This window comes from Lepidothrix coronata, unplaced genomic scaffold (assembly GCF_001604755.1).
Source record: "Lepidothrix coronata isolate B3197 unplaced genomic scaffold, Lepidothrix_coronata-1.0 Scaffold12, whole genome shotgun sequence".
NCBI classification, from domain to species: domain Eukaryota; kingdom Metazoa; phylum Chordata; class Aves; order Passeriformes; family Pipridae; genus Lepidothrix; species Lepidothrix coronata.
This window is the reverse complement of record NW_016690192.1, coordinates 5,694,918-5,711,603: the sequence shown is the minus strand read 5'-3', so window position 1 is coordinate 5,711,603 and position 16,686 is coordinate 5,694,918. Positions and strand designations below refer to the sequence as shown.

Below are 16,686 nucleotides of genomic sequence, written 5' to 3'. Positions count from 1 at the left end.
TGGAAGGTGACCCTGCCCATGGTAGGGGGTTGGAACTGGATAAGCATTGAAATCCCTTCCAACCCACACCATTCTCTGATTCCATGGTTCTATGACTAATTCTAGGCTAGACAGAACTACTGTTGAGCTGGATACTTTCAGGTCTATTGACAACGAACAATAAATACACTGACCACAGCCTGTTGCATCCCAGATGATCCCAAACACTGGGTCCCTCATTCACCATCAAAACTTGCCGCTAACTGTGCCAGCAACACTACATAAAAGTTAGTTAAGAGGTGAAAGGGAGAGCAACTTCTCCAAGTGAAATTGCAAGGAAATTAAGGGAGGTAGAGTATATTACTTCATGGAGAAGTTGGCCAGAAGACTGAACAGCACACCTTTTCATGGCCAAAAGCCCTCTGCAGGCATCTCATCTAAGCATCATTGAGAAAAAGCAATGCCTGGCTTAAGAGATTTGACAAGATCCCAAGACAGTGATGACAATAGAAAAATACACATAAGATTTCATTTTAAGACCTCTTCCGTGTTTCTTATTTAAATAATCCCTCACATCGGAAGAAAAAGAAATCCAGTGAAACACATCATTTCAAGAATACAGAGGACCAGCCTCCTCATCCACCTCCCTCTCACCAAGTATTGACCTTGCTGCCAGGAAAGCAGCTTTCAAAGATCTTAGATTTCCAACCACATAATTCCAAATTAGGACATTCAGAGGGGGAAAAAGGTTTTGTTTTTATACAGTGACCACAGGAAGATGAAGGATATCCTATATAAATGCAGTCCTGATATAGCAAAGGGGATAACTCTATTTTCCACTGGTATCCCAAAGTTTTAGAAATGTGTGCACAAACCTTACTAAAAAAAAAAAGAAGGTGGCTGTTTGAAGCCTTTAAATCCCTAAAGACAGACAAAAGAAAACACAGGACAAAGTAGAAATACTATTGATTATGCATAATTGGTATAATTAATTTGTAATTAGTTCATTAAAATATATAGGCATTGGAATTATGCTTGTACATTTCTGGGAATATCCTGCAAGTCACTTGGGATATGCTTATCATTTACTTGATAGATGAAACATTATTAGAAAGACAGCCCATTAAAAATTAATATGCCAGAGTAATAATTTTCTCGATCTCAGCATTCAGTTTTCTACGCACTCAGATTCCTGTTCTACTTCACAAAGAGTTTTTATTAATTCTGTTTCCCAGAGCGTGACTTGGGAAGCACAGCATTTAGGACAACTGAGGCACAACATCCTTTATGCTGAGCATGCAGCCAGTTTTGAGAAACAAAATGACATACAGTATAAATTCTATGCCACAAGAGCTTTCAGCACCACATCTAATTCTATAATCAAAACTAAGATGGAAAGGTGAAAAGCCTTGTGCTTCAAAACAAGTACCAAACATGAAGAAACTTCCAGAGCACTGGAACCAGCCTGGTCTCTAATTGCCACAGTGGCATTTCAAAGGGGGCAATAATAGTGCATCACCATTTCTTAACTCTCATGTCACTCCACTATTTCTACTGATCTTTCTGAAGTCCTTCCAATACGTCTGAAGTGCCATTTCAACTAACAGCTACAGAAATAATTTGATCTTAAAAACGCAGGATACAGTCACATCACCTCCCAGTTGGGTATGTAACATCAAATTTTCCTTAAATTTCTGTAATGGATGGGGAGTCAGTCCTTGTGTGTGTAACTACCAGGAACAGGAACAGGCCTTCTGCTCAAAATCTCCTCTTAAAAAGTATTTTCCTCCCCTCAATGAACACTAATGGGAGCCTAGAAAGGCTGGCCTCACTGATGATGAAGCCAGGCCATGAGAAGACCCATCTTCTCTTTAAAAAAAATCTAAAAAAAAATTAAAAATCATATTACTCATAAGGAGCAAAATCAACAGTAGATATATAGTGCAAGTATATGCAAGTATCATTTGCCATTATAAGGTTTGAATTTTCACCAGTAAAACAAAGAGTATGTGCTAAAACAACACCTTTCATTTTTTAAAGAAGGGTCTCTGGGTCGTTCAAGCCACTGTTAAATACTGCAGTAATTCCGTGCTTCTCAGCAAATCTGCTTTAAGAATTCCAAACACTCTCCCAGGAACCATGTACAGTTTTTATTCCTTGCCTCCAATCTAGCATGGACAATTATTTATTTTCTTTGCCTTGCACTCAAGGATGTGATGGATGTTATTTACATCAACACACACGCACAGTCACAGATATCTCTCTATAAAAATTAATCTGCAGATGATGAAAAGTGTAAAAGATCTAAAAGGCAAATCCCAAACAAAAGAGCATACTTTATACATAAATATCTTGAAATTATAAAGATCTGAGATTAAGTGGTTTACCACTCATTTAGAATTGATTAGAATGTATTTAAATTTAGCTGAAAGTACCACAACATTGCCCATGTATTTGCATCTGCGAATAAGTAAATAAAAAGCCTGCTATTAAAGCCTTCATTAATTCTGATTATATGAGAACTTAAAAGCAAATCTGTGTATTACTGCTCTGTAAAGACTCCCAGCAACTCTACAGTAAAGCTGGCACTGCAACACAACATGTGTCAGCGAAAATGACTAACAGGATCTATTTTCAGTAATCTTAAATCACACTGGTAAAATATAGAATTAATGGTTTTGCATAATACTTCAAATATTTTTTCTTCTAATTCATTCCCAATTCATGCCTTATTGTATCAAAAAGTGAATTTTATATCACTTGACATTTATGCACAACAGTTGAACACATTTCATTAAACTACAATGTTTAGGCAGCACTCAGATGTGATGTGTATATTATTATAAAGACTGATCCAGCTATTTTATTTCCTTATAAATATGATGACTAGAAGTTTAAAAAAATATATCACATTGACTAGAAACACTAAGAACATTTCATTCTGACTACAGATTTTGAGAGTTTCTATACATTTAATTGAAGCCAACGTTTTTGAAAGAAGGATTCATTAATTTTAGTAGAATTTTCCCCCAATTAAAGACCTGTCTGTTGATTTCTAAGGAGTTTAACAATTAAGGATAAAATCAACCCCAACTAATAAATAAAATAAATGTGTTAAAGCAATTTTGTGTCTGCAGAAACTTGAGTTTGCAACACTGATTCATGTGTCAGCCCTGATATTCCCTTTGGACTGTGAAGGACAGTCCTGGTAAAGCTCCTTCTGCAAACTCTACTTTTTCAGGGCTTGACTCAAAACCTGAGTGAATATTTCTGACTTGAGTGGCACTGAAGTTCCCAGACCAGCAAGGGTCTATATTCCATTTATACATGAAAGGAGATTTGGAGTATTGAGGGGAGAAAGAGCAAAAGACCCTTTACATTTGGTACATATGAAATGATGCTCCAAAATCCCAGAACGTGCACTTGCCACTCTCATAGTTGAAAAGTCATTCCAAGTAAAACAAAATGCAACAAGAATCAACCTCCTCCAACATTTAGAAATTAAACTCAGAGTTATAAGGTGGAGTTTGATTAAAGATTTTGCACTCAATCACATCCAATAATCAGACTGATTTAGAACACTCTATACTTTATAGAGTTGGCCTCAAAATAAACTACTTTTCCCTATAGTTTCTAGGCCCAAGTGCCAAGTCGATTACCCAGGAATCAACATTACAAAACATTTTAAGGCACCATGCAAGACAAAGGATCAAAGCAATTTTTAGTATTTAGTTATACAGAAAAGTATACCTGATAGTCTAAAATGCTGAATCCTAAACCATTTTTGTCTTTCTCCAGTTCAATAACCTTCACATCAGGAGACCATAATGCTAATTCTCCTTCTTCCTCCTCAGGGTTAGAGTCTTCCTCAGGTTTCACCTGAAAATTAAAAGCTCTAGTTAAAATACTATTCTTTCAGTTCTTTAAAAACATTATTCCTTCTATATTTTGATTATTAATGGTGCATACATGACCTAAAACATGACCTTTTATGGAATTAAAACTTCATTAAACATTATGAATATAGTTTGCTCCAGCTTGCTGCCTTGAGTACTCCCCTGGAACCATGTTTTGAGCATCAGGGCCCAACCTGGCACACAAACATGCATTTATTAGTCTAATTAATTAATTGTTATAATATTACTAACCTGTTACATGTTGATGAACTTCAGCTGTCCCATTAGATGCATAAAGGAAAAATAAATAGCATAAAAGATTTAACCACAGACAGCTAATAGAAAGACCAGACTACCAGAAAAGATGAGAAGCCAAGCTGTAAATACTTTTGCAAATAGGAACAACCACAAGTGTCATGTTTTAGTTTGAGACTTTAAAGCTTCCACAATGGAAAGAAACATTAGGTTTCATTTTTTTTTCCAGTTCTATAAAAACCTACTCAGAACACGAAAGCAATCAGCTAATGGTGGCAAGGATGTGATTTAGTATAATTCAGAGCTCTCACTCACCTATTAAGTGTAGGAATGATGAATGGGATGTACAGAGTCAGCAATGCAGCTCCATGATTTACCTACCTTGTCTTTATAGAACAATGAAGTTTCTCATGACCAACCTTTATAAACTCAGGAATATATGCACTTTTTTCACAAGTTAATGACAGAAGAAGTCTACCTTTTGTTCTGGAAGGGAAACTCCCACGGTGGGCTCATCTACAAGTGACTCACTGCCATCATCAAAGAGTCGCCGACAGCAAACCAGTGTAAATGGGGGTGGCACTTCCTTGAGGAAAGTGACTGCCTCCCGCCGGGATTTTCCATACAGCTGGACTCCATTTACCTATACAGAAGAGAAACACCAAAAGAATTAAAGGATATCAACCAGATTCTTTTATTTAGGGTTTCCCCGCCCCCACATATTTCTTTCCCCACCTGAGCGTGAAAGTCTAATTTTACCTGGGGATTCTGGCACAGCTTGCAAAGTTTTATTAACTTCTGAAGAATATATAGATTATTATAAGACTTAAACTTCATCTGCAAGATCTTGTAACTTCTGACAGCTGCATCATGTCTCTTCAGCTTCCTCAAACCTCTTTTCTGTGCAGGGCCAGGAGTTGGACTCGATGATCACGATGGGTCCTTTCCAACTCAGCATACTCTCTGATTCTATTTTTCCTAGCCTAAATCTTTCCTGGAATTCTTCTTTCTCACCTGTTTCTTTGTTGGGGAATTTTTTTTAGCATTAGGCTTATTGTGTTTGAATTTAAAAAGAAAAGAATTTAACTTTTCCACAATATTTAAAGAAAACACAGGTTCTGAGCTCTAATCAAAAAACTCAAGTCAGAACTAGCACAACTAGTTTAACAGTTGGACTCGATGACCTTAGAGGCGTTCCAACCCCAATGACTCTATGACTCTAACTTTGCCAGTTTAAAATGTAACAAAGTGGTTGAAACTAAAACAGATCCTACAGAAAACATCCAGGGATGTTTATATAGTAAAAAAAAGAAACCAACTGCAGTAAGTAATTAATCAGAAAATCGTGACAAGGTTCAAAGCTTACCATCCGATAAGCTTGAGATCCTGAGTGACAACAGAAAACCATAACGCCATTGTTAATGGATGTTTTAAACCACAGACTTTGAAACAGAAGAAAAAGAGATAGACAGATTAGACAGATAGATAGATAGATAGACAGATAATGCTGCTTTAAAAATGGGATACTGCAATTGTACTTTTTTGCCCAGAAAAGCTGTGGCTGCCCCATCCCTGGAAGTGTTCAAGGCCAAGTTGGACAGGGCTTGGAGCAACCTGGTCTAGTGAAAGGTGTCCTTGCCCGTGGCAGGGGGTCTAACTAGGTGATTTTTAAGGTCCCCTTCAATCCAAACCATTCTGTGATTCTACTTCCTCAGGAAAATAACATGCAATATCCTGAGGGTACATCTATTTGGACCACAGGGGTATCCCTAAACACAAGAAAAGCAGAATGTCAGGAGGTGTCAGTGATGTGAACATCAACTATCTTGACCAGCACTGCAGCCCCAAAGGAGCAGGAATTTCATCTAATTAGTGCTATGGACTCAATCCCAATATCTCTTGTGTTTCAGGGATTTCTTTCAGGCTGCCTCAAGTCTGCTCTCATGACCAAACATCCAAAGTTGCTGGAGTGCAACCACTGGTTTAGGTGGAAATCCAGCACACATCATCCAAGTCGCTCCACAACAGGAACCAAAGCACAGTAAGTGGGGATAATTGAAAATACTCTTCAATACTTCCCTCCACACCCAAACTGCAGATGAACTCACATTTGATCCTAGAAAACAGAGCATGAAAACATGCAATGTACATGTGTACACCTCTGTACAATGAGGCAGAGTCTTTCCACGTACTTCTCAGATCTTGCTGTTTAGAATTCAATCTTATGCAAGGCTCACAGAAAGCTCACTTCAGCCAACATTTTCCTCCTGATCATTTCTATTTTTTCCTCCCCCACTTTATGCTTTTTGCAGTGTAAATTTAGTTTATACTGCTGGGAAACACAAAGTTCTTCTCACACTATAGCCCAGGCAAGGAGAAAAATTGAGAGTGGTGTAACCGGCCTCCGCCATGGTAAGATGAACTGCTCTAGGTTTTTTCAGTAAGAATTACAGCAAGTGCTGAGCTATCAGACTAATCCATTAGTTAATTATTTAAGAAGAAGGATCTACGCATAAGGATTTTTTAATGCATTGAGAGTGGCAGTGTGTGGTGGAAAGTTACCAGCACTTCTCAGCATCCTGTGATTGATGGGGAAGAGCTACCCTGCACTCCCCAGCAGACATGGGGACTCCCATTTCTTCTTTGGCAGCTGCCAGAAATCAGCTTCTAAGCAGGCAAGGTGCCCTACACCCATTCAGTCACCACCCCGCTCCAGTGATTTGTGCCATCAAATAGGAGTGAAATTTTACAACAAAACCAGAAGGACACAAAGCCCTTTACTCCTAAAACAGAACACAGTGAAATTACCTAAAATTAAGGTCAGGGGAGGAATATCATGCATCCTATCATAATTCAAACACATCATTAAAAATAATCAACATTCAACTCTACTATATATTAAAAAAAACTCCTTGCAGATCAGATTTTAATCCCAACCCTATCAGGCCCAGGTAGGGCTAATTGTTTTGGGAATGGGGCTGTCACTTTTTCCACTGCAAACTCCTGCTTAAGGGGATTTCTAACTTGGCTGCAAAAACATACTCTGGGCTAAACCTGGCACATAAAGCTTTGGCCCCAGAGCACATTTTTATTTTGTTGGGGTTTTTTTTCCAGTTACAGTGTAGAAAATAATTTATGCTCACTAGGTCTGGACATACCTGTGAACTTAAATGTAAGTAATACATAAATAAACAGTAATACATAAAACTGTTAAATATATGCAATAAAAGTTTCCTAAGTTACTCTACAGCACTGCATTATTGTTTTTTGTATATAATTTTTTGTTTAATGGCCAAGGAATTTAAATGACACTTCCAGCATTCCATTAATCCTTTCCTTAAGGAATCAAGATTTCCTCCATTACACCATAAGAAAATGTTTTAGGTCTTAGTGATATCAGTATGAATTTTTGATGTTAAAAGGTGAATAAGTAAAAGCAAAATAGCTGTACACCTAACAAATCAATCTTTACAAAGGCCTAATTCTGTTTCCATTAAATGTTCTTTGCATCCACTAAAAAAGGTTCAAATATTCCACAAAGAGCAGGTATTCAATAGGACATCTTTTCACTTGCAGGCTGAGATACTGATAGATACACGTACACACACACACATACACACACAAAATAGGTATTATTTTAATATTTTCAAATAATTATTTTACCTGAGCAAATAGGTCTAGTGTGATTCTCATAAGTTCAAAACTGCCCCAATACCTCTCTATACATATTTAAACAAACTGATGTACTTGCTCATACACACAAATGTGTTTCAACACTCAGTAAGCAAGTTATAATGTGTAACTGGAACCACTACTCCTAAGACTGTTGTAAATTTTTTAGGAGTGAAAAATATTCAGAAAGATTATCCACCACAAAAGCTAATGCCAAATTGTGCAAAAGACTGAGCTACAGGACTACAAATAATTCAACACAAATATTATCTGTGCCCTTATAACTCTTCATACTTGTGTTAAAACATTTCAGAAAAAAACCCAACATGAAGTCACTAAGAGGTCACAAAAATGTGATATTTTGTCCAGAAAGGAGGAAGGAAACAGGAAAGAAAATTAATGTGAATTCCAAAGCACTACTCTGCTTCCACAACTAACTCTGGAATACTCCTATTGCACACACAGAGCCAAATCAGAATTTAATACAAGCATTTTGAAGAAGGCCAAGCAAATAGGAAATACATCAGGTTCTATTTTGGGGCGGGTTCTGTTTTGTTTTTTACCTCCAGAAGTTCATCCTCCAGTTGCAGAAGACCAAGTGCTGCAGGTGAACCATCTGAAGTAATTGATGATATATAATGATGTCCATCAAACGTGTCAAGCTCAACACCTAATCTCCAAGTGTGGATGGGTAATAGCTGCCAAAAGAGAAGTATATATATAAAGTACAAATCTTATCTACCACATTTAGGATTCAGGAACTCACCAAACTGAACTAAACACACAGTAAGATGATTAAGTCTTCATGGTGACACCGCTGGCACTACTGCTCAAGTATCTATAATTTCTCTTTTACAAACTGTTTGCACAAATAAAAACAACCAGTCTGCTCTTTGGGGGCAAAGGCAATTAGAACTGTATTGGGGGGTGGTGGAGTTGTATTAAAAGGTTCGTTTGCCCATGTTAAGAAAAGGTATTGGATCAGTCCAGAAGATAAGCAGAATATTGGCAGCCTTTTTTTGGGAAAGATAGAGCCATAAACCCACCAAATTCCTGAAACGATCTGGAATTGTGTCATGTCCTTCTAGAATTACTCTGCCAACATATATCATGAAGGAAACCACCGTGTAAGTCATACCTTTGAGTACTTCTGGAGCTCTGAATCATCTGTAATGGGCATATCCACATTCACAACCTAAAAATTGGACATCAGAACATTTTTCAATAGCAGGATAATAAAGACTTTACCGGAACCATGAATTCTGGCAAAAAAAACTCATGAGCAAAATAAACTACACTTAAACAAAGTCACATGGATGCAAAATAATTTTAAACAAATGTTAGAAAAATCTTTCAGGCGCAGAACATTTACGAGTAGGAATGTGGTGATTATGCACCATTAGCAGACTCCAATATTATCCTATTCCCGAAGCTCAAATGCCAATTTTAGTCAAGTTCAGTAATCCTGTGTAAGCACAAAATGCCATTATGTTTGACACAAATACCCAAACGGACTTGCCAACCAGAATTTGAAAGTACTATAGTTTAAGTTATTACCTCAGGCTATACTGCAGCCATCTAACATCTAGATTAACCCACCATCTTCTGCAGTATATTTCTAACATGGCTTGAAATATATGAGTTTAATTACCAAATCTGACTGTAAATTGGAGTATTTAAAACAATGCCAGGAAATCCCTTCAGTATATTTTCATTCTTTTTAATATTAATAAAGTAACTATGTCCATCACCAGTTTTCTTGTAATGTTATTCCTTAACACAACTGAGTTATCAGTAATCTTACAAGGTTATTTAGTGCAATTTTGAATGCACTAAGATGACACAGAATCATAGAATGGTTTGGGTTGGAAGGGACACTGAAGATTATCTAGTTTCAACCTATGGCCCAGGGCTGGAGTTTAGGACACTGAAGTGGAGTATGTTTGGCAGGAAAGATACACTTGTTAAACCTGGAAAATACATAACCTTACAAAAAATCGGGCTATTTTCCTTTGGAAATTACTAGTTTGACAAAGTATCTATGAAACAATACTAAGCCTCAGGTTTTTCTTTTGGATTAATTTTAAATAGGGCTTCCAGCATCTTGTTTTCCAGTACCTAGGTTGTTTTTCCCAACAGACAGAATCCAATTCATGTCTATCTAGTTGTAATTAAATGAATCTATGACTGATACCTCCTCAGCTTGACTGCTCATGCAGTACATGGCCACAAGCACTACCCAGTCACACATCCTTGCCCAGAATTTCAGCTCCTTCCATTGCTACCACAAAGGATCAGCAATACATAAGCCATGAGGGACACCAAGCTCTCTCTTCAAACATCTATTTCCTCTGAAAATAAATCCTCTGAGACAATACTGCAGGCACCTTTAGGGTGACTTTCTGGGAGCTGAGTGTAGGAGTGAGAATGGTGTGACACAGGGACTGGTATGTCACAGGCTGAAATCAAACTGAACATTGTTATTGAACACAATTAAGCCAGAGCAGAGGTAGGTACAGGCAACAAGAATCACAAGATGACTTTCAAAATGGGGTGCCACAAGAGTTTCCTTCTGTTATTTAAAAGGCCCAATCGTTACCATTTTCACTTCTGACATTTCACTGGCGGCAGCCGAAGAAGAATTAGAAATGGCCTGTTTCACCAGCTAAGCAGGTTTTCGTCCTCTGTGGGAAGTGTGATGGTGCTAAGGGAAGTAATACCAGCCTCTTGAAATGTAAGGATGGGAATACCAAACAACTGAAGTGGGCAGCCAAACAGATTTATTGCATCATGTACATAATCTTACACGAACCTCAGATCTTAAAGGAGTGCTAATGGAAAAGAAGAGAAGCGAGTTTCTCAAGGCAATTCTTAAAGCTACTTTAAATCTTCCAGCGAGTGACTGGAACGATGGCTACTCCAAGTAGTAAAAATAAGTGTCTCTAAATCAACTGGACAAGCATTGCAAAGACAAACAGGGCATTTTCTTGGTGGTGGTGAGAATTTTTTAAGGCTTTGGGAAGAACACTGGCTGAAGTCTTTTATCTCTAATTACTGGTTCGCCCAGCACTGAAAAGCAGAAGTGAATTACAATTTCCATCAACTCCTCATGACAATTCATCAAAACAATCTTTTGCTTGGCAATTGTTTAATACAAAGTGAAGAAATACCTAATGGACACTGGCACCACAAAGTTACACTACTGAGAATTACTTCCTATTTTCCCAGCATGTTTGAAAATCATTCTTTCATTCTTCAGATAAAATTGTATGATTCTTGTGAAAACAGGAGCTCTATCCTGAGCCTTTCTTTTCCCAGTGTACAACAGAACAAATAGATCATGAATGAAATAATAAAAATGCCACATATTTTAAGTGGCTGCTATGATGCAGAATTAAAAGGACAGCTGATTTTCTTAAATCACTGTTCCTATGTAGTATAAGAACAGTATCTATATAAACAAAATAAAAGAACAACAAAAACCCCAACTCATTATAACATATATTTCAGCTTTGATGTTACAGGACAGAAAATTTGATGTAACTGATCTGTTCCAAACACTAAACTGTTCTATAAACGGCCTGTAATACTAAGCTCACAGATCTGTAATTTAAAGAAATAACATTCATGATGTAATTTATTGAAATACAACATACCATAACTTCGTATTCTGGTCCCAACAGGTTTTCCCACTTGGATTTTAGTTCATGTGCTGGAGGAAGTGGGACTCTTCCTAAATATGAAAGTGAATATTAAATTTACAAGCATATTGTACATTCAGAAGCACATTTACTTCTAAATACTTCAATAAAAATTCAGTGTAAATAGAAGATTAGAGGGAATAATCCCCAAAAGGAAAGTGCATTAAGCTGAGTCTATCAAACAGTACAAATCAAAAATGTCTTTCTTAGGAAAACAATGCAAAATGTCAGCTCCTGCTAACGTGTGATTTATTCAGCTGAGAAGCAGAAGAGGTGATGCTTGATGATGAGATGCGAGTTCTGTACCATACAGTACTGTAAATAAATCATTCTTTCAGGCTGCAAAAACAAATTTCACACGACTTCATAATTTGCTGCTATAAAAACCCTTTGCCACTCCAGGGAAACATCATCTCCCACCCAAATGAACCCCCTTAAGAAGTAAAACACCTGACAAGATATTGCTGTTATCGAGGGGCTGTGTCAGCACAATGCAGGCACAGACTTTATTTATACATTTGGCAGGTATAAAGGCTTGTCTACTTTAATTAGGCCAGTAAGTAACATGAGCTTTAATATAAGCTCCAGTTCTAAACCAGTCTTCCGTGGGAACTTGGCTATCTTGACATTTATATCTTTTCAGCTTTCTTACTTATGCAACCAAGGCAGTATTACAGTCATGTAAGACAATTTGACAGAGCTAGACAGCAGAAAATGACTGGCTGCCCTGCGTTTGACCTCATCCAGAAGCTCAGCTCACATATAAAGTTCCAGGCCAGAGCAATGTGTAACTGGTAAGAATCAAACTCCACAGCAAATTCCATCCAGCAGCTACAGCAGCAGCAACTGGGGGCTGAATTACCAAAACCTGTTTTTTTTCCCCCCCTGAATGACTGCAGTAGTTTGTCAGATGTCTAGACAAGGCACAGACCACTCAGTATTGCTGATGCGTCACACCGAAATTTGGAATGTAAATCACAAGCTCACATTTTGCACACAAACCAGTGAGTAAAATACCTCAAGGGGGGAAGTTTGAAGTCCACCTACCAGCAACAGCCTACACAAATGACATGTCAAGCTGCCTCTGCTTTCAACACCTTTGAACGCTGCAAAGATAAAGCCTTGCTATAGAATCCTCATTACTTCGTTTTTAAAACTGGATGCTTTCCACTCGTTAAAATAAAAGATAGAAGTTAACTTCTACAACAACAGAACTCATCACTGTATCTCTTCTGCTCACTTTCAGTCATGCCAGATAGGTAAATTCTGTGTGATTTGCACTGAGAAACCACCTTCCTCAGAGCCTAACAACCAAGATTTCACTTGGAAATATCCAGAGCTTCTTTAACCTGTAGGCTCAGAGAGATACAGATATTCCAGAATTCCAGTAAACCTGATAGCTATTTTCTGCTACCAAAAAGACACCCCACCAAGATTAAAAACTTGAGTTTGTAAATACAGGCCACAGTTCTCTCTGAAATAAATTATCTCCTTAAAATAAAGGGCAGACAAATTGTCCTGAAATTCTTTCCCTCATTGAAATTTAATTAAAGTTTCTAATGTGAACCTTGTTATCAAGCACAGGCTGATCACTATCTTTACTTCCCAATTGTAGCAAAACCAGAACACCAGTGCATTCTTCTACTCTTTCAATTTGCAGAAATACATAGGGACAAAAATTCCTTAGTTTGTCTTTCTGCTATTAGAAAGTTACAACAGCGTGAACACACAGGACCTAAGCACCTGCAATCCCCTGTGCAGCCAAATATAGATTTGAAGGTTCACCAGGAGTAATGAATCTCAGGGTCAAGCTCAAAGTTCACAGTGTAAGCTGTGTTCAGCTGGCTGAATACAGATTTTTTTGTCACTTCCAAAACACATTACCAAAATCTATGAGTTGTTCAGAGCAGGTGCTGATGCACGTCTCCATTTGAAGTTTTCCCCTTTCTTTCTTTCAAACACTCTTTGAAGTCTTTGCTCGTAACTTCCTCAGAACTGTGGAAATGTTGGCTGAAGGGATTTGGATTGAATATATTCAATTCCAAAGCTATCACTCAATTCACTTGCAATGTTCCATTTTCCCCAAACAGCTTTTTCCACATGGCAGCTAATAGGAAGTTTCTTTCTAGTATCTCATCCAGCTGAATTTCTCATGACCTGACATATGTGCCATGTCTTTTTATAATGTACAAGGACTCAGAAAACAAAACCACATCACCACTTCTCAGGGACAGCTTTCATTAGCAACTTTCAGTGTATTTAGTCTGTCCTTCTGCCTGTGCTTCCATAAAGTTTTTCATTTCTAATTACCAAGCATCAAGAATAAACCAAAAATGCATGGGAAAATCATATTTTCTGGTCAAAATTGGGATCTTTTCTTCTTACAATTTCCTCGTGGTTTAGCAAACTTACTAATGCTCTATCTTTACCTGCCCTACTGCTAAATCTTTTTCCCCAGACACCTTCAAGCTCCTGACTCACATCACTGTATATCTAGGTTCTGAGTACTCCTGCAAGGCAAGAGAAAGCAGTTCTGCTCAGTCTGAAGCCTTGTTAATTAAGTTAATTGCTTCTATGCTGCTAACACAGAGTTTCAGGCCTTGTGCACATTGCATCCTAAACCATGTTGCCTTTGTAACAGAACTACTTAAGCATGGTATTACCTGGCCAGAATTACTATTTAATACCTCCCCAGGAAACACAATTTAATAAGAATTTCACACAACTGGGCTTAAAGGGAAGTAATACACATTTTATAAAACATACCTTTTACATTAAACTTTTAAAAGCATTTCCAGAGTTTAGTCAGAGCCTTAAATTAGCCGTATTTACTTTAGCACCATTATAATGAAGTGCCCATCACCACGTCCAAAATAAGCACCTATCTTTGGAATTGAAACCTGGCCATTAAATTCTATTCTGAGGTGAAATCTTATACATCGTATTTCTGCAGGAGTAAAATTTGCAACTTAAGTATTTCAACTTTTTAACAGAGGCACATGCACTTTATAGTTGCATAAAGCTTTTGCAGAACATTGTACCTGAAAGTTTTTCAGAGGGAAAACCACAGTTTAATTAGCAATGGGACTTGCTTCCCACGGCACTAAATGCTCCTGATTCGTTACTCAGTTCCAAAGCCTTGCCTGTGGCATTTTCCTGCTGGCCAAGGAGGACCAGTACAGTCAATGGCATCAAGGGCTGTATCCAGCTACAAACAACATCTTCAGTGTTTAAATTCTGGTATTCCAAGACATACTGCATGCAAACCCATCATCTTGTAGTCTCCAAGGTAAGGGGAGCTTGGATACATGGGAGAATAGGAAAATCTCCTAGTACAGGTGCTACATCATGCTCTGGGGAATGAAATGCCGCTCTATCACACTGCCCTTGCAAGGAACCCCCATGGATCCAATACACCTTGAGACTAACACAGTTTGTTACCTTCAAGCCAGGTAAAAGAAATTTTAGTTCCCAGCATAAACTGATACCAGCACTGACACACCGTATTTGCACAGCACCAGGTATTGGGTAACAAATCCCTCAGAGAGTTCTCTTTGCATCAGAACAGACACCTGTAGCCTGTGATAACCCAACCACCAGTGGTCAGGAGCTGATTACAGAGATATTGTTCACTTCAGCAGAAAAAGAAAATACTTTATTCATAGGAAGTTCCACAGTCAAAAAAGACTATATAAGTGATACAGGACAGCATGTGTTGCTCTTTTCCAGCCTCTGCCACAGCAAGTCTAAATCCTTCTGGCTCTTCTGCCCCTAAATACATCCTCCTACTCAGCCCTTAAGTCATCAGTCCATTGTAACTACAAATCAATATGTGCTTTCCTACTCATACAGCTAAAACAATGCTTTGATAACCTCAACTCTCAGCTACTCAACCGCCTCTGTTCTGGCTTCCTACTTCTGGGAACACACAAAAGTCACAACAAAGGATGTCTGGTTACAAGGCTTGGACAGAAAAGTAAAACAGAATGGAATATAGGAACTGCTACATTTCTCTTGTTTCCAGGTTGTCTTTAATACTGACAGATCTTCAACAATCATAGCAAAATTGTTATTCATTGACAGCCGTAATTTAGAATCCTCTATTACATCTACATATCTTAGAAACTACAAGGCATAAGGATAATTTATGCTGACTTTAACACAAGCTGTATAAATTCACCCAGAAGTTCCTGTGGAAAAGCCCAGAAATCTGTAGGGAAATTGAAGCGTGCCTTCTGGAAAGACCTCCAACCTTGATTCCCAAGTCAGCTAAAACCCAAAGCAAGTCTTTGTGACCTGCCCCTATTGTCCATTTGCCTTTGCTGTTAAAAACATGCCTAATTTGAACTCCAGCTATCAGGTCTTTATGTCTAAGACACAAGTTCTGATGAAGTTACTGCAGTGTCAAAAGAGGAAACTGCAACAAATGGGCATTAGGGATGTTGTACAGGAAACCAGAAGAATATTATGAAAATAATCCGCAAGAGTCCAAGGCCTGTGAGGGCAAGAAGATTTCAGAATCATTCAGGTTGGAAAAGACTTCTAAGATCATCAAGTCCAACTATTAATGGATATGAGTGAGGTAACACTGGATCAGGAAACAGATATGAACTCCTGGGAGTTCCATCTCCTGATGCTGCTCACCCAGCATTGTGGTTCAGGGCCCTGGCAGCACAGGAGGATGAACAAATCTTCTCTCTCAGATGACTGCTGGCAGGACACCTCAGGTCATGAGAGCAGGACCAGAACTAGAAAGAGGACTCACTGAACTTTCAGCTCTATAGAGTCTATGAGATCTGTTACAGAGTACTGAAAGGGCTGCACCTCCACTGCCTATAACCTTAAAAAAACCCTCCCAAAACAAAGGGGATTACTATTGACTGGAAAAGGGCAAATTTTACACAAGGAGGAAGATCCAGAGACTGACAGGCCCCGCAATCATGAGAGACTTCTTGGAATCCATTTCCAAAGACACAGATGAAAAGAAAACAAATCAGGAACAGTCAATATAGGTTTGCCAAGTAAATGACCAATCTGACTGCAAGACAGCAATGTGGATGAAGGTGTAACACACTTCAACTTTACTGAAGCTTTTGACACCATTTACATCAGCATTCCCATTTGGAAACTGAGGAAACATAGGCTAAATAGGCTGAAAACCAGATGGAGCACAGGGACCAAAG

The 16,686-nt window shown here is 38.2% G+C and overlaps 1 protein-coding gene across 5 annotated transcripts in view; it reads right to left on the bottom strand.

Moving 5' to 3' along the window:
- Positions 1-16,686, bottom strand: part of PATJ (PATJ, crumbs cell polarity complex component) — a 138,219-nt gene that overhangs the window by 104,595 nt on the left and 16,938 nt on the right. For all 5 annotated transcript variants that reach the window (XM_017805634.1, XM_017805630.1, XM_017805632.1 and 2 more), the window contains 5 exons: positions 11,459-11,535; positions 8,941-8,997; positions 8,366-8,500; positions 4,609-4,773; positions 3,730-3,858 (listed from right to left, as the gene is read on the bottom strand). In XM_017805634.1, the coding sequence (XP_017661123.1) occupies positions 3,730-3,858; positions 4,609-4,773; positions 8,366-8,500; positions 8,941-8,997; positions 11,459-11,535 (563 nt within the window). The remainder of the gene's footprint in view (positions 1-3,729; positions 3,859-4,608; positions 4,774-8,365; positions 8,501-8,940; positions 8,998-11,458; positions 11,536-16,686) is intronic.